Consider the following 19,274-nt stretch of genomic DNA (forward strand, 5'->3'; position numbering starts at 1 on the left):
TATCGAGTCAAGCCGAATCTACCGACTTAAAGACGTGGTGAACATTGGATTTTGGCAGGGAAATACCCAATTTAAGGTACGGACCCCAGAGGTGGTAGCGTACCACGACAGCGACCCACAGCTGTACCTAGCCCCTAACTTGCACATGTGCACCCTCACAAAAGACATACACTACCTCTGCCCTAGCAAACCTTTCCTCCGGGATAACACCGATGGGATCTGCGGTCTCCAACAGCTGGCTAGCGACGCCCGTTGTCCGGCTGACGCGAAATCTCGCAACCAAGTCACCGAGACGCAAGCTGAAATTGTAGGGAACCGATGGCTCGTGAACACTCCAGTACGCTCAGCGACACTGACCTACGATCAACACGACACTGCTACACGTGTCAACCTGCTGAACCAAAGCATGTGGATTCAAGTCCCACGAGGAGCCATCCTCCACCTGGATGACCTCGCCTTGTACCATCTCCCAAGTGAAGAGTACCAAGCCGAACTAGAGATTCCATCTTTCTTTAGGGACCGCAACTTCACACTAGATCCAGAACTGGAAAGTTGGATCGCGAAAGAGGGGTCACAAATCATCGATATAGCCCCACTGGACTCAGCCCTTCAGGCCTTGTCTCGACAACCCATCCTGAACACTTCACCTGTGGTCCAAACCTGGACAGCGGCTGACACCGCCCTCTGTCTTACCAGCATCCTCGGACATACCCTAGCTTTGGGCTTGGCCTATATCCTGTACAGAAGAGTCAACGCAATCCGAGCTTCCACAACCAAGCTCACAGAGGCAGTCTCCGTCGGCTTCAGGAGAAACCCTCGGAAGGACGACGCCTCACCAGAGAATGCGGAAGACCTCATCGAACTAAGCCCCAATCTTAACAACCCCTTTATAGCCACCTCATCTCCCTGACCTGCCATCTGACCACTGTTACTGTGATGAGTCGACCAGGTCCATCCATGCCCTGTTCACTCATCAAGGGGGGAATGTAACGCACATCAGATGGTCAGATCACCAGCTCTATCTCTCTATATGTTAATTTACTGAAATTAGCCTGTCTTCAAATCCCCTTTTGCTCTGAGACCTAATTAAATCATTGGTGTCCTAATCCACAAACACCTCTATTGTCTTAAGATCCTTCCTTCCTGGACCCCAGACCCAACGGCGCCTACGAATGACCTAAATCATTAACTACCTATCTGAAAACAGAGATCCCTTACTGCTGACTTCTAGTTTATGGCTCCGCGAACATCCGCTGATCACCAAGAGCAATCCCCCCTGACCAATAAAAGCAATCTCAAGAGGACCCTAGGGACTCTCTGTCAGACATTCATTTACATGTAGACCCTCAGGCAACACGTAAGAAAACAACCAGACTCTGTTCGACCGCTAATCTAATCAGACCGAGTAACACGCACACACCTAGACTCTCTCACCCCGTGCTCGGGGACAAAAGTTCAACGCAGCAGGATGAACCTTCAGTGACTCTTCCCGCACACACACACAAGGAAACACACACAGATCCTACCATTGTATGGATCGAAATCATCTTGTGAAATGTTTAAATTGTATTCTCGTGATGTAGGCATGATCCTTTGTCCATTGAGTGCAAACACACATACATACATACATACATACTGGTCTTCCCCCTCAGGAAAGAAAGGAGGGGGGGGGAGCAGACGCAGTTCACGCACCGGACGCACAAGCTGTGAACTTTCAGTACCCCTTTACACACACAGAGAAGCTCGGATGTGCGGACATTATGATCAAAAATCACCCTTTTCCAAATGTATTCTTGAAATGTATTTGTTTTATGTGATGGTCCTTATAAATCGGACCGCTATAACCTAGTTTTATGATATACTCAAAGAATGAAATGCTTGTTATAGTGAAAAATCTTATATCTTTACGACTTTAAATCATGACATAGTCGTCCACGGTATTGTTCTCTTCCAAAAATCTCAACGGTAGTGAATCTTTAACTCAAAATCTCCGAAGACGCATTCTTTTATTAATTCCGGTGTTATTAATATTGGGACCAAATTTAACCTCTCCATAACTGTTAGAAGGGGGGCGTGAGCCTCCGCAAAAACGTCAGGAGGTAGTCGCCATCGCCCTCCCAGGCGATTGGGTCATACACCTCAAGAGGCGTGAGCTCAGCTCCTTCAAAATGCCGCGTAACTCTGAAAACATTGCAGTCTGCCAGAGAGAGAAGAATACCACACTTCCTTCCTTCCTTCAAGGAAACCTTCGCTCGCTTTTATTTTCATTTTCTTCCAAGTTTTATTTTCCTAACTATTTTACTCCAGTAAATAGTCTGTTTCAACCAACAACGAAACCAACTTAAAGCTAAGATCAACTTGCTAAGTTTCGCTCGTTTCAAGTTGCCATAGCAACGACAACGCCGTGACCCACTGCTCCGGTGAACACGTGACCCAGGCGCTTTGGTCTGCACCTACGCGACACACACGCACCAGGAAGGCCGACAAAGAGTAACGTAGACTTTAAATTTGTAATCTGAAGTGCTGTTTCAAATGTCTAATATTACTGTGCCTATTGGGTTTTTGTTGTGAACGATTGAACTGTTTCTTCCTATCTCACAATTCTCTCACTCACACTGACTCACACTTCTTCGCATACACATAAATACATGCCCACGTGGTTCTGGACAAAACACCAGACCACGTGCTCCAACACACCCACACACACGAAGTCATTCTTAAAATCACTCTTACTCTCTTTTGCTCATCTCTCTCTCTCCCTCTCTCTCTCTTATATTCTCCTTTCTTCCCCTATATTAACCTTTGATTCCTACGTTTATTTTGTTGTTTTCCTTATTGCGATCGTATATTGTTTTGTTTATGCATATTTACTCCTGTGTGATTTTAAAGTAGTTAGTTCATTTAAATAAACTTGTTAAATCATTTGAATCAAGTTTGCTTTGTTTGTTTCAAATCTGAGTCCCTGGGTAGTGCAGATCTTACCTTAAGCTCTACGGTCAATTTTACTATTGAAAGAAATCTCAAATTGTCTAAACACGAGGATAATTATTTTCTTTGTGGCCACAGGAAAAGTGTTATCTTTTGGTGTTAAAGACGCTAGATTTCCGTTCAGAAATTGTACAATTCGTGTGCTGGACGCACATTTTGTACAATAAATGAACATTCTTCAACTTATACCTAAAATTTCCCCAAATTGAAACATAGTTCTATCTGCCTATATCATTAATTACAACGAGAAATCGTGTAATTGTTGATATACGTTGAAGTTGACCTACTCCCTAGTTGGGAATTATTTAATTCATGTAAGCAACATATGCATATTCTCATTAATGCTAATTTGAGCTAATTATTTCCCCAAAATAAGTCATTGTTGTTACATTGTATACAAGTAGCCTATAGTTTTTTAAACTTTTTATATTTTTTTATTTTTTATTACACAACATTGGATTAAAAAAAATAGATTCCACCCTTGAAGTAAAGATATCACTTGCTGAGTTCATGTGACAATAGTGTAGGATACTACATTTTAGTTGGGCTTTTACTACGGACCTAAAAATATTACAACCAACAAACAATCTAAAATTTAAGACACAGTTATACAATAAAAATACACACATTCAACAAATAACCATTTAACTAATTATCACAAAGCCAGGTAAAGCTGAAGGTAATTTTTTCTGATATTTGCCTTTTAAAATCTGTTGTTAAATCATTCTATAATTCCCTTCTCTGAAAATGATGACTGCACAAAAGCTTGTTCTACATCTTTGTACACTACAATTATTAACATTTATGCACCCTTATAGTAACTCCCTTTTCTTCTTGTTTTGTTATTAATTGACAAATAACTTTAGAAGAAAAAACATTTACACATTTCAAAAATAAGAAATTTGTAAAATTTTCTAAATTATTTTCTTTACAATAAATATTTTTTAGAATAATGCCATGTCATTGACTTCTGATCCAAGTGAAAACGATACCATTATTGTCTCTGTGTAAATGACAAAAAGCTATTTTTTTTGGACAATGCTTTTGTCTACACAAAACCTTTCAAAAACGCAAAGGAAAAACTTCAGTTTTTAGTAAATTGTTGTTGTATTAACTTACCCTGACATCAAATTATCACACAATTATTGCACACACAGAAAATGTGGCTACTTTAATGGGTATATAAGGTCTAATCATACAAAAGCAGTTAAAAATATTTTTGAACCTTTTTTAAATATGTCGATGAACTTTAATTGGGATTTCAATATTACACCATCAAATTTAAAATAATTAACTTTCAAAATTCAATTTAAATTTATCAAATCCCTTTTGGTAATAATATTCTATACGGTTCATTTTATAATCCGTACTATTCTGAGTCTTTGGTTTCCATCTCTACTTCGAAAAAAATAGCCTATATCTTGTAGCCTGACTACGTCAGACTTCGTACTTCCGCTCAATTTCATTTCGCTTCTGTACTCAGTCTGAGACAGCGTAATAGCTTTCCGTTTTCCTCCGGCCTGAAAACAGCCGGCCAATCAACGAACAGAGGGCGGGCTGAGAGCCGTGACGTAGACGCTGATTGTACCGTGGATGCGTAGATTTACTTCACATAATCTGCAAAAGTCGTTCACAGCCATGTCCACTCCGGTATTTCGCTTGATGGTTTTGTTTTCGCATCATACATGTGTTTACAGTGGAAGTTAGATGCGGCTGAGCATGCGCATAACACACGCCATAACCAAACGTTATGTGATTGGCTTACGGGTAACCAATGATTTTAAACTTCAGACAAGCGCCCCCCCCCCCGCGAGAAAGAAAACGCTTTTCAATTATGCCATGCCAGACTCTGTCATGCCAGCAGAGTTTGGTATTACCAGGCTATATATCTTGTGGTCTATGGAGTATGTGCATTGAGCACTAGAGGTCAGTGTCTCCTCTGTTAAGATTAAAATCAGTCAGTATGGAGAGTGGAGAACTGACAGATCTTTGAATTTCATGAATTACAAACTGTTGCGCTGTCAGTTCCTTAAGGCCCTATCATCTTCTACTTTTCTAATTCGTACTTTCCATTCTCCACTACAGAGCATGCAGAGTTTCTGCACTGTAAAGGAAAGAAGTTTACAGACTTTGATGATGTCCGACTGGAGATTGAAGCAGAGACAGACAGAGTCACAGGAACAAATAAGGGCATATCCTCCATTCCCATAAACCTTCGTGTCTACTCTCCAAATGGTATTATTGTCAGAAAACAAGTAATTCATTAATGTACTTTAACGCACTTATGCTCAACAAGGTTGCATTTATTTTGATAAAAAACACATTAAAACGGTTTTCTACGTTAATATATTTTACAATGTAACTTTTTGCTGTGATGGCAAAGCTGAATATTCAGCAGCTGATTTTCTGCTCAAGAAACATTTCATTATTATAATTGTTGAAAACGGTTGATAATAAACAGTGCTGCTTAATATTTTTGTGGAAACCTTGATACATTTTTTTTCTGGATTCTTAGATGAATAGAAGGTTCAAAAGAAGAGCATTTATTTGAAATAGAAATCTTTTGTTACATTATAAATGTCTTCAGTTTCCTGTGACCTTGCTGAATAAAAGTATTAATTTATTTAAAAAATAAAATAAAAACAATATTAAAAGTATATGCTCTCCTTTTAATGTTGTCCATGCCTCGGAGAGATCTAATTTAGATTTTTTTTCTTTCCTAGAAGTATCTCTGGCCAAATATCTCTGTCTTTGTTTTTCTCATTATCTTTCTGCAGTTTTGAACTTGACTCTGATAGATCTTCCAGGCATAACTAAAGTACCAGTGGGAGATCAGCCTCCTGACATTGAATACCAGATCAGAGACATGATCATGCAGTTCATCTGCAGAGAGAATTGTCTCATCCTTGCTGTCACACCCGCTAACATGGATCTGGCTAACTCAGATGCTCTTAAACTGGCCAAAGACGTGGATCCGCAGGGTGAGTGGGAAAGAACGATTATGGTTCATATCTGTCCTCAGTTATATCCCCTTTTGGCCCATTCACATCATTGTAATGTTTTTCCTTCTTGTTTTTCTTCCTGCTTTGCCTGATCTTACTGTCAGGCCATCGCACCATTGGCGTGATCACTAAGCTGGATCTGGTGGACAAAGGCACAGATGTCAGGGACGTGCTGGAGAACAGGTTACTGCCACTTCGCAGAGGTACAGCACACATGTAGAAATGTGTCAGTAGAGGCCTGTGCAGTTTGGTCTAAAACCTGGGCCACTGCCAAGCAAGTCTGCTGTAGGCTATAGTGGCTAAAACAGGGCCAGGTGCAGAGTCTTCATGCTTCCTGCTGCTGCCTTAATGCATTAGACACACAGAAGTCAAGCCATGGACGAGGGTTAAGACACTCTAGAAATCCTATTTGTCATTTATGCAGATCGGATACAGTCTGACTTCTAGTTGTAGGACCTTGACTTTTCCATTTTTGTTGGGTCACAATCAGAGCATGTGAGCGGAGTGGAGCGGTGAGAATCTCTGCTCATCGCTCACGGAACTGTTCACCCCTCCGCTCCCCCGCTCAAAGCTACATCAGGCCACTCCGCTCATTATCGCTCAGCGCTCAACGAGGTTTGCTTCGCGCTCCACTCAAATCGCCCCCCGCTCGCTCCAAAAAAGGAAAAAAATATACATGTATATCACTGTTAGCTTAGACCGCAGCCTTACCTCCTAAAGAACTAATGAGTAACAACAACATTTTTCAAATAGAAATGTTTTATTTCAAATTACAGGCCTATGTAAGAAGGAATATAACCTACACAAAAAGTCCTGTAAAATTAAACGAATAAATGGGCCTAATAATATAAATAAAAATTATATAAACAAAAATATACATACATTTTTTAAAAGTAAATTAACTATAAGGCCAGAATTTTGATAAGTGAACTTTTGCGCAACGCACACGATTAAAATTTAAATTGGCTTCCATACACACAAACTGCTGTAAAATTAAACGAATAAATGGGCCTAATAATATAAATATTATTACAGATGACACAAATTCGGCTAAATAAAACAAACCATTAGGTCTACTTGAATGAAAAAACGAATTTGTTTGAATATTACGCTATATTTAATTTACACTTTGTTACAAGTTACCGTATTCAATTTGCTAACCTTTTGTTTTCTTCCCAGCGTGTTCGCGTAGCTCACGTTCATGTTTTTGAGAGATGTGTCTTTTGAGATTCCAAAATTAATCTTTGCTGACTGAAACGATGTCTCCACATTCGTTTTCTTGTACCACATTATCATTGTTAGTTAGTTTTATTATATTAATAGTACACCTGTATGACTTCTCATTTTCCTTTTTGAAGTAGCCTACTTTTTGAACTCCATTATTGAGCCGAGTTTTGACTGAAAATAGTACTGTTGATGACTGCGCAAGACAGATGGATCCTGGTTTAGGTTTGACTGAGCATGCTTCAGACTCGTGGTGTGAGCGGAGCGAAATTGGAGCGGTAAATAAGGCTACGCTCCGTCCTTTTAAAAATGCTGCTCTGCGCTCTGTCCAAGATCCGCCCGCTCCCGCTCGCTCCCGCTCCACTCCGCTCACATGCTCTGGTCACAATACTCAAGAACAGAACAGAGCTGAGCTTATGCTTTTTTTTTCAACCTTTTTGACTCGAGGCATCCCATTGTCCACAACAATATTCAGAGTCCTCAACAAAAATATTCAAAGTTTTCTTTGGTACATCCTCTGTCATGTTTTGTTTTAAAAAGTTTTTCTTTTTTTTTTTTTTATTACAGATACTAGGCATGTCCATAGATTCAAATAAATAACTAAAACAATTATAATTAATATAATTACATTTCAGAAGTTTTAGCAGCTGACTGTACTTTAGGCATCCCACTCTTTTTAACCAATTAATTTACATGACATGAATTACTGTTTAAGGTTTAAGGACGAGTAAATTGGAAGAAAAAAAAGTTTACTCAGAATTTCTACGCAAGAAAATATTTGATAGAATATATATATATATATATATATATATATATATATATATACTGTATATACTGTATATATATATATATATATATATATATATATATATATATATATATATATATATATATATATAACCAGGAAATGATGCATTCTTTATGAAAAATCCCCATGGTGTTTTAAGATTTTATTAATTTAATAATTTTATATAATGGCTTTTCCAGGTTTAGAAATCACACATTTAAAATGAAACTATTCTAGTTCTTCAAAGAAGAAACAAGTTGTTTGGGGTGTAAATAAAAAACAAACACCTTAATGTTTAGTTGTTTTAGCATTTTTTATTTTTATTTTTCTTTGTCTTATTTTAATTCATTTTAAGGCCCCATTGAGAGGTTGCTGAGGCCTCCTAGTTTAGAGTCACTGATAAAGGATATATACCATGATATAGCTATTTTGTGCTATCTAATTTCTGTTATTAAAAATAAGCAAATTACAAATAATAGGAAAATACAATATAACAAAAATATGAGTTAAACATAATTAAGTTTTTAAGGTAAATTGGTTTATTTAACATGTAGTTAGAATTAGTACAGAAATGTAATAATCAAATGTAAAAAAATAATAATATTGCAGTCTTTACTGCATTAATAAAAGAATGTATTTTTATTAAAGCTAAAAACAAGTTATTGAGTCAAGAGCAGTAAGTTATTTCCTCTTTTGTTTGATTCACATTAATGACACAGAGCAGCAGGTAGGTTTATTACGCTGCTGTCACTTTAAGACCAAACGCACAGATCCATAATACTGATACACATCCGGTTTACACCCAACTGTTTACTTTCCTTTAGACATAACCAGCTGTGTTTACATGAAGTGCTGAGGCCTCCTAGTTTAGAGTCACTGCGGCTTGTGTAGACAAAATATAATACTAATAAAAACTGTGATATAATCTTACCATTGTGTGTAAAAAAATAAGACATTTCACAGGAAAATAAGATTGAAAAAAGTGAAAGAAGAGCATGGACAAATGATCAAATTCAAAACCATTTTAGAAAACTACATCACATCACATGATGTTATAAGTGTGATGTTTTAGTTTCATTAAAGCAAAATTGTTTTAAAATTTTTGTTATTCTATGCAACCCATTCAAATGTAAATACATGTAAATTGGTTGGTACTCCACTGCAAAACAAACAAAGTTCAATATTCTGTAAGATAATTCTCTTAATGACTTTTCTCTAAAACAAAGAGGCGTCATTGTAAAACACTGTATCTGAAAGAAAGAAAATGCTGTGGCTACAGGTTATATTGGTGTGGTAAACCGTGGTCAGAAGGACATTGAGGGAAAAAAGGACATCGGTGCAGCTCTGGCTGCAGAGAAACGGTTCTTCAAGTCACATCCTGCATACCGACACATGGCAGACTGCATGGGCACTCCGTACTTACAGAGGCTCCTCAACCAGGTGACAAGACACAGAACATTACAAGAAGTATCGCATTTGTGAAATACATGAGAGCCCACAGATGGAAATGATAGCTTTAAGTGTATTTCTTCACTTTTTTGTCTCCCTAGCAACTTACCAACCACATCCGTGACACATTACCAGCGTTACGTAGTCAATTACAGACTCAGCTTCTCTCGCTGGAAAAGGAGGCAGAAGAGTATAAGTATTTGAACCCAGACGACCCCTCACGCAAGACCAAGGCCTTAATGCAGTGGGTTCACACACACACTCTAATTCAGAGAATAAATACACATGCACAGATAAACGCAAACAAACATGGAGGCAAACACACTATTCTTTACCATATTGCAATAAACAAGACTTTTGTTTACTGCCTAAACACAAACACATTGTAGATAAGACCAGACCTGGAGAGGCCACACACACAAACACATGCTGTTCATTTGTGATCCAGGTTGATACAACACTTCGGGCTGGATTTTGAGAAGCGGATCGAGGGATCTGGGGATCAGGTGGACACAGTGCAGCTTTCAGGAGGAGCCAAAATCAACCGTGTCTTTCACGAGCGTTTTCCCTTTGAGCTTGTTAAGGTAGTTTGTTAAAGTTGAATTGATTAATACAGTAAAAAAATCCAATGGCATTCAGAGTTCAGAAATCAGAGCTCATGCTGATGTCCTGTTTATATCATCAGATGGAGTTTGATGAGAAAGAGTTACGAAGGGAGATCAGTTATGCTATTAAAAACATCCATGGCATCAGGTATGTGTCACAAACATTTATTAACTTATTTAAAAGGGCACTCAGTAAAATGTTGGTAGTCAACTTGAACTTAAAATGTTTGCTAACCTTATAAGAAATAAACAGGTTATATTTTCACACATGGTGCCTCTCTCTATGTCTTCCTTTACCCCTCCTTCTCAATCTTTTTATTCATTTATATTCATATTCAGAATGCAAGTTCATATTATGTTATCTCTCACCGTACTTCATTTTCTCTCCTCTCTTGCTGATCCAGGACAGGACTGTTCACACCCGATATGGCCTTTGAAGCCATAGTGAAGAAACAGATTGTGAAACTTAAAGGGCCGTGTCTCAAGTGTGTAGACATGGTGATCCAGGAGCTCATCAACACAGTACAACAGTGTACCAACAAGGTACAACATACTCTTATACTGAGTGAATGGACATAGACATAAAAGTCAAGGAGTAAAATATAATGCTACAAAAGTGTATATGATCACTTCCCATTAAAGTCAGCGTGTTCTAATTTTACTTTAAAGGGGCCATTGGATGCAAAATTCACTTTTATATGGTGTTTGCATATAAATGTGTCTTTGCAGTGTGTGGACACAACCATCATATAGGGTTGGGCGATATGACCAAATTCTTATTTCACGATGTGAGAAATTTATTTCACGATAAAGGATATATACTATGATATAGCTATGTTGTGCAATCTAATTTCTGTTATTAAAAATAAGCAAATTACAAATAATAGAAAAATACAATGTAACAGAGTTAAACATAATTAAGTTTTTAAGGTAAATTGGTTTATTTAACATGTACTTTGAATTAGTACAGAAATGTAATAATCAAATATATTGCAGTCTTTACTGTATTAATAAAATATAAATGTATTCTTATTAAAGCTAAAAACAAGTTATTGAGTCAAGAGCAGTAAGTTATTTTCTCTTTTGTTTGATTCACATTAATGACACAGAGCAGCAGGTAGGTTTATTAGGCTGCTGTCACTTTAAGACCAAACGCACAGATCCATAATACTGATACACATCCGGTTTACACCCAACTGTTTACTTTCCTTTAGACATAACCAGCTGTGTTTACATGAATACGCCACACAACATGACATAATTGTGTGCGTATTCGACCATTCAAGCACAATAAGACGTGAAAGATAACTGAATTCGTGATTGCCACCTGAGAGAGGCAGCTTTCTGTGTGCGCACTTTAGCAGTTTGCCAGTCATCCTTTTCAGGATGTATTGCGCTTATAACTCTTTTTAACATCAAGCACGTCCCACTGTTTAAAGTCTCATTCATGCATTTCTTCACTCTGAAATGTCAATAGTGCTAATGCATACCGCGATATACGCGATTTAGCAAAATCTCTAACGATAGACATTTTATACCGTGGTAACGATATATAACGTCATACCGCCCAGCCCTACCATCATACAATGAAAAATATCCATTTTCTCCTTTTTTTTTAATCCTCAAAAAGCCTAAACACTCTCAATAATCAAGCCATTTGGATTTTCTGAGCAATATGATGTCATATTGCTCATGCTCTGCCCACGACCACTGACGGACTGTCCCGTATTAGCATATTTCCGCCCTCAGCGATTTGCATACCGTCCGCCAAAGCAGCACTTTACGTGTTTTGTGTCGACATGCCCCATGGAAGAGAGGGGTGGGGTCAGCAGTTGCTCATTAACATTTAAAAACCATGCACCGAAACGGGTCGCTGTGAACAGAGCTGTTTTTGAGGAGGTAAAAAGGGTGTTGTTTTACACAACTATTGAGGAATTTTAACCAAAGTATGTTACAAACTTTACATGAAGACCCTAAAGAATCATACCAACTTGTGGAAAATGGGCATCCGATGACCCTTTTAAAAGTTTGCTAAAACAGTCTCTTAATAGCAGTTTGCAATGTTCCAATAGTTTGCACAACCTAATTGACATCAGCTGGGAAAGGAAAGTCATTTTAGAGAAAAAATTAAGGTATTACATTTTGATTAAGGAACACCATGTCAAATCATTTTTATTATTGGAGTAACATGCACTGATGGTTTGTTCACCCCTTATGAAAAATAGTACACTTTAGCATACTTTTATTACAGAAATAAAATACTTTAAGAATATACAGTATTTAAGGACGAACTGAATGTAATTTTTTCGGTTATTTCAATTAAATGAAAATGTATTATGGTTTAAATTTATATTAAATGCAGTTAACATTTAATTAGAGTGCTTTTGAGCCACTTAAAGGAACACTCCGACTTTTTGGGACTTTAGCTTATTCACAGTATCCCCCAGAGTTAGATAAGTCAATACATACCTTTTTCATTTCTGCGCGTTCTGTAAGTGTTATTTGACGCACCCACCGCTAGCCTAGCTTAGCACAAAGACTGGATGTAAATGGATAAGGTAGCATACTAATCCCAATAAGTGACAAAATAATGCAAACATTTTCCTATTTACATGTTGTGATCTGTATAGTCACAGCGTGTACAAATAACAAGGCTATATGAGACAGAGACCATTTTTAATCGTATAAATACTGGGAACTATATTCTCACTAGGCGTAGGAGCACAGCTACTTGGGCGGAGTGATTAGCGCAGCACACGAGACGCCCTGTTGATGGTTCCGTAAACAAAACAAACGTGACTGACTAGCTAGTAGCGAACGTGACTCGTGATCATGGCTGACTTTGAGGAATTGTCAGAGGAATTTTACTGGGTATCAAACCAAGATCCAGAACCATATAGTTTTGAGCCACAGTTACAAACTTTGGAAGCTGTAAGACAAGATACAGCGAACACCCATGATTGTAAACTATAAATTTACTATCTAGTAATTGCTGACTCTATTACTCCAACTCTGAGCGAACTCTCTGCTCCTCACCACAGGGCGTCTCGTGTGCTGCGCTAATCACTCCGCCCAAGTAGCCACTCCGCCCAAGTAGCTGTGCTCCTACGCCTAGTGAGAATATAGTTCCCAGTATTTATACGATTAAAAATGGTCTCTGTCTCATATAGCCTTGTTATTTGTACACGCTGTGACTATACAGATCACAACATGTAAATAGGAAAATGTTTGCATTATTTTGTCACTTATTGGGATTAGTATGCTACCATTATCCATTTACATCCAGTCTTTGTGCTAAGCTAGGCTAGCGGTTGGTGCGTCAAATAACACTTACAGAACGCACAGAAATGAAAAAGGTATGCATGGACTTATCTAACTCTGGGGGATACTGTGAATAAGCTAAAGTCCCAAAAAGTCGGAGTGTTCCTTTAAGTAGAAGTTAAATATATCTTATATATAATTTTATAATTACTTATATTTTCTTTGAAGTACAGTGTATTACCATATGTACTGACAAGCATTTATGGTAAATTAAAATATCAAAATTTTATTTAGAATATTAAATTATCTAGAATATTACAATATAAAGAAGTAATAGAAAATAAAATGGAAAACATTTCTTTTGAGACTTGTATGTCATGTGTTTAAAAATAGTTGTGTAATTACACATTTTTAATGAAGTTGCAATTTAGTACATCTAAAATTTATTAACTTTAAATGTAATATCGACAATTTAATTCAAATTACTCACTACAGTTCAAATTAAAAGTGTAATTTTTTAAGTACACTGAAGTGGGGCCTTTTATTTCAATAATAATATAGAGTATTATCATACAGTTTTTTAAAATATATATATATTTTTAATTTGAAGCATGCTGCGAGTGCACATTCAATAAAACATTATTTTTTCACGAAGGACAATATGACAAGGAACTTTAATTATAAACCAGTAAAGAGGGTGGTGGTAATGTTTTTTATTTATTTATTCTAACTTGTTTTGTTTGTTTGTTGTGTGTGTGTGTGTGTGTGTGTGTGTGTGTGTGTGTGTGTGTGTGTGTGTGTGTGTGTGTGTGTGTGTGTGTGTGTGTGTGTGTGTGTGTGTGTGTGTGTGTGTGTGTGTGTGTGTGTGTGTGTGTGTGTGTGTGTGTGTGCATGTCCACAGTTAGAGATCTATCCAAAACTGCGGGAGGAGACTGAGAGAATAGTTACCACACACATTCGAGAACGAGAGAGTCAAGCCAAAGACCAGGTCAGACTGATACCTGCACACAACCAATCGAATGAATCACTATTAGGGACAGTTTAGATATGAATGAAATTAACATTATGAGCATTTTAATTACAAATTATGGTTTTGTGTTGTATCTTGTTGTGCATATGTGTGTTTGTTCACTGAACAGGTTTTACTCTCACTAGAGATTCAGCTCTCTTACATCAACACAAACCATGAAGATTTTATCGGATTTGCAAAGTAAGGTTTTAACGATAAATGACAATGACAGAAATAAAACACAAAATGAATGACATGATGAGAGATTTCCCTCCTTTTACACATTTCCTTTCAGCGCACAACAGAAAACCAATCCAACGTGTAAGAAGCCTTCAGCAGGGAACCAGGTGAGTCGAAGTGTTTTATGAACAACTGTTGATACTGTATGAACCTGGTATAGATCTGAAATCATCAGCGAGCAGGGTTTGGACAGTCCTACTGAGTCTTTACTGGAAGGGAATATCTTTTCTGCTCAAGCTCTGTTGCTCTCTTGTTCATCTGTCTCACATCAGATAATATGTGACTTATGTATATGTCTAACATTTGTGTTTTGTGCTGTAAATGAATATTCTTTTTTTCTCTCTCTCTCGGTTTCTGATGCATGTCCTGATTTTGCAGAGTTAGACGCGTTCCTGGGTCAACATATTTTGTTGATCCTGGAGCAACATTCCTGTACGAAAATTTTGCCCCAACCTTATCCCTACCCCTAAACCTAACCCTACCCATAACTTATCCCTAAAATCAGAAGGAATGATAGGTAAATAACAGATGTAGAAGCATCTAACCCTGGTTGTGAGGCAAAACTTGACATAAACTGTAAACGTGTCCCACAAATCTAATTGTAAAAACTCGGAAAGTTGTCCCAGGATCAACAAAGATGTTAATCCAAGAACATGTTGCACTTGGTGAAATCAGGTTCTGCCTCTCTGATGACTTTTTTTTGCTCCTATTCTGTAACAAGCTTTCATGGCCCCATTTGTTTAGCAGTAGAGTTATAGTTACTGCTGAAATTGGCTCTTAACAATTATGAGCCCTGTAGAGCTCAACAATGGCTGCCCACTTTTTTCATGGCCTTGGTTGTGGAAGTATATTTCTCATTCTTTTTATGCATTTGACTGAGCAGTTTTTAGGTGGCTCACCAATGTATTGCCTATCTTCTAATACATGGTATGCAAGAAAAGCTCACTCAACAATCACTTTCTAACCAAAAAGCTTTCTATTGGTCAACGTGAAGAATTCCATTACAAAATATGCATGGGGAAATTCCCCGATCATGTGGGTTCCTATTGAAATAACTGGATTTCTGCCTTCGAAATTTGCCGAACAATGGTAAATTTGACTGCACCTTCAGAGCCCTCGAGCCTCTGTTTGTCTTATTGCAGTTTTAATTGTTGTGCTTCACCAGGTATTAAACAAGATTTTTTTCTAATAGTAGGTCTGTTTCAAAAGGTTTATAGGCTAAAATTCAATTTCCCAGAGGAGATTTTGAATGGCATTTTTGCTTCCCTTCTGCCTCACAGTTGAACTATGTAACTCTTCACTAAAACTTGATCACATTATCCTAAGGATGATTTTCTTTGGTAATAGAGCTGGACTAGTAATGAACCTGAAGCATTCCTATCATTTTTAAAAGATCTTTAATGTTCATACCTCCTGCACACACTCACATGGTGAGTAACACATTCATTGAACGCTCACTGTGCTGCATGGTTGCTTTTTGCTCTACATGTCTAATCTTTACTAACTTAAACCTTCCATTGCTTAGAAAATGGTATGGTATTTTTAGTGTTTAGTAATATGCTTTTTTGGGTTGAAGGAATCAATGTAGGGTGCCAGCGTGCCAGGAGAGATGCCCGTGCCACCTTAATGGTTTTATTCTCTCCTCTCTGCTGATGTTTTAGGGTGCTGCCCCTCCTCCACCCAGTCAAATTGTACGAGTCCAGTGTCTGTAAGCCTTACCTACTGTCTACCAGCGTCACATAGTTTTGTTTTTGTGTCTATGTATGTCAGAAAGCCTGTATGCCTCTGAACACAGCAAAACCATGTCTTCCTCTTCACCGCTTTCTTTTCCACCCTTTCTCTGTTGCTGCCGTCACATAAATCAAAGACATTCTGGGACTCAGAAATTCAGATTTTTACGACACCTGCTAAAACACTCCCTAAACGTTGTTGTACAGTGTGTTTTTCATGCACTACACTTCCCTTAAGACTTATCAGTGTAGATACACAACAGTCCAAAACATGACTCAGGTGACCTTTGCACTTATTCTGTATTCTGAATCCTGATTTGCCCAGCAGTATCTTGTAAAATAACAGTCTGAAATCTTAAACCACATCCTGAAACCTTATACTATTATTTACCTGCTTCATTTATCCTCCTATTCATCATTTTAATGTCTCCGAATCACTGTGCTTTAATTCTGTTTTTATAGCGTACTGTCTGTGAATGAACCTCCTTATGGTTTGCAGCCCTGTAAGTACAGTACATGAGTAAACGGCTTGCGTGTATGCGGGAGCTAATGTTAAAAACCGTTTGGAATCTCAAACTCCTCTTTGATCTCAGTCCATTTGGCGTGTGAGTGTGTTTACAATTTCTGATTTTGAAAAAAATGGTGCATGCTGCAAACTTAAAGTTGGTACAGTCACAAAATAAAGAGAATGTTTTTGTGTTTTATTGTATTTGTTGTTGTTGTTGTTTTTGGAGGTTTGATTGAAATGGTTGGTGAAGCAATACTTTTGTACAAGATTTGTACAAGAGCTACTTTATTTTAATCTATGTTATGGGAATATTTTATATACTGATAACCATTTTTATGGGGAAGAAATCATCATGCATGCATCATGGCGACCTTTTTTTTTGCTGCATTTCATCTCTTCATCTCAGTTTCTTTCTTCTTTATTTTTACTTTTTAAAGTGAAATCAATACATTCTGTGCAATTTGAGAATAATAGTTCATACTACTTCCAAATGACAACTGTCCATAATGTTGCTGAACTGAATGAATGACTCACAGGATAAAACTGTGTTTTGAAAGTCAAGCTCAGCCTAAATCAGCCAGAAAATGACTCATATTTCCTACGGGATGTTTTGGACCTTTCCCCTTTCTCTCTTTGCCATCCCGATCTTCTGTTTCCTTTTCTTTCTTCACCTCCACCCTCTCATCCCTTAGTTTTTTCTCTGTCATCCTCTGCTCACTAGCTTTTATTATATTGTTTCAGTTCTCCTTTTCAAGGTAGTATTGTAATATCTATCTATCTATCTATCTATCTATCTATCTATCTATCTATCTATCTATCTATCTATCTATCTATCTATCTATCTATCTATCTATCTATCTATCTATCTATCTATCTATCTATCTATCTATCTATCTATCTATCTATCTATCTATCTATCTATCTATCTATCCGTCCATCCATCCATCCATCCATCCATCCATCCATCCATCCATCCATCCATCCATCCATCCATCCATGATAAAGGGCCATTGAAATTTACCACCTGGTTACAGATTTGGTGTGTTCTTTAAGTTCACCTTGACGTTTTTGGTTCTTAAAAGACCAGAGAATCTCAGCCTGTTTTTTTAATGAACCATGAACCCAGACTTTTCACCTGTGACTTTTGCCCCTCAGGTGATTCGCAAGGGTTGGTTAACCATCAATAACATCAGCCTGATCAAAGGAGGAGCCAAGGAGTACTGGTTCGTGCTCACCGCAGAGAGTCTGTCCTGGTTTAAAGATGATGAGGCGAGTAACTGCATTAGAGATTAAGTGTTGTTCATTCATTTAATGACTTTATGATGATCATGGTAAAATACAGTTGTCAGTGGTGTGCTTAAAGTTCCCTGCCAGGTTGTGGTGGAACTGATTGGCTGGTCTCTGTGTCAGTCACACTGTGTGGCCTGTCAGGCGGGCTGCCATCTGTCTGCCTGTCTGTGCCTGCTGTACAGGTGCAGGAAGTTCTGCACAGCAAGTGTAGACAGGCAGACAGACAACGCTCTCAGTCATTGACAGCACAGCCTGCTTCTCCCGACCGGAAGCCGGAAGCAAAGGGGCAAGAGAGAGGACAAAGATAATATATTACTTGAATACAAACATGAAGGGCTTCTACATGTCTTCTAAATATTTCTTTTCACATCATTGCATATAACATACAAAAAGTAAAAATGACACTGAAAATCTACAATACTCTTAACCAAAATAGTAATTTAAATGCAGTAACTTTTATTACTAGATTATGAAACTGTTATATCCACTTATTTTTCAAATTTTTTTGTTGTTGAATCCTTCTTTTTCTTTCTTAGCTAATATTTTATTTGCTCCCTTTCCTCTTATACCCCCACCGTCTCTCTCTGTCCATTGGGAATTAAGGCATTTGGTCTGGATCACCCTGACATAGCTGGAAGCCCCCCAAGTCAAACTAACACACACACACACACACACACACACACACACACACACACACACACACACACACACACACACACAGACACACATGGTTATTGATATACACAGAATGTTAAACACACACAGACGTAGACACACTAACGCTCATTGGTCGTCCCGACTGCCAAATGCATGCGACTATATAAGCAAACACTAATTTTAATGAATACTGAAACTCAAAACCTGTGCGGCGCTTCAAACAGAGGAATTTGCATGAACATGGTTATATTTTTCTGAAAGTCACACACCATTATACTCAAAATATTCAGATCTGAACACATAATATTAAAATTATTGGCTTTCCATTAACATTGAATTTTACACAGGTTTTTAAATATTAGACTTAAGAAGTTGGCTGACTTCACAGTTTCTTATGTTCTGCTGAATCCATTATTGCCGTAATTACTTTTCAATACGAGTGTGTTCATGATCCCTCTAAAGTTTGCCTGGAGTATATTCCGTTCCAGAATTTGAAATGTGAAATTAAAATTAAAATGGGAACA

The 19,274-nt window shown here is 37.7% G+C and overlaps 1 protein-coding gene across 1 annotated transcript in view; it reads left to right on the top strand.

Moving 5' to 3' along the window:
- Positions 1 to 4,827: 4,827 nt before the first annotated feature.
- LOC308686497 (dynamin-2-like) overlaps positions 4,828 to 19,274 on the top strand; it is a gene marked incomplete at both ends in the record, with an annotated part of 32,327 nt that continues 17,880 nt past the window's right edge. Inside the window, 14 exons of the mRNA XM_081394923.1 lie at positions 4,828 to 4,858; positions 5,074 to 5,223; positions 5,766 to 5,969; positions 6,095 to 6,193; positions 9,281 to 9,441; positions 9,552 to 9,694; positions 9,899 to 10,034; positions 10,136 to 10,203; positions 10,460 to 10,598; positions 14,218 to 14,304; positions 14,456 to 14,526; positions 14,621 to 14,672; positions 16,227 to 16,256; positions 17,959 to 18,072. Of these exons, the coding sequence (XP_081251049.1) occupies positions 4,828 to 4,858; positions 5,074 to 5,223; positions 5,766 to 5,969; positions 6,095 to 6,193; positions 9,281 to 9,441; positions 9,552 to 9,694; positions 9,899 to 10,034; positions 10,136 to 10,203; positions 10,460 to 10,598; positions 14,218 to 14,304; positions 14,456 to 14,526; positions 14,621 to 14,672; positions 16,227 to 16,256; positions 17,959 to 18,072 (1,485 nt within the window). The remainder of the gene's footprint in view (positions 4,859 to 5,073; positions 5,224 to 5,765; positions 5,970 to 6,094; positions 6,194 to 9,280; positions 9,442 to 9,551; positions 9,695 to 9,898; positions 10,035 to 10,135; positions 10,204 to 10,459; positions 10,599 to 14,217; positions 14,305 to 14,455; positions 14,527 to 14,620; positions 14,673 to 16,226; positions 16,257 to 17,958; positions 18,073 to 19,274) is intronic.

Source organism: Scardinius erythrophthalmus, assembly GCF_964197995.2.
Source record: "Scardinius erythrophthalmus genome assembly, contig: HAP1_SCAFFOLD_329, whole genome shotgun sequence".
Classification (NCBI taxonomy): Eukaryota; Metazoa; Chordata; class Actinopteri; order Cypriniformes; family Leuciscidae; genus Scardinius; species Scardinius erythrophthalmus.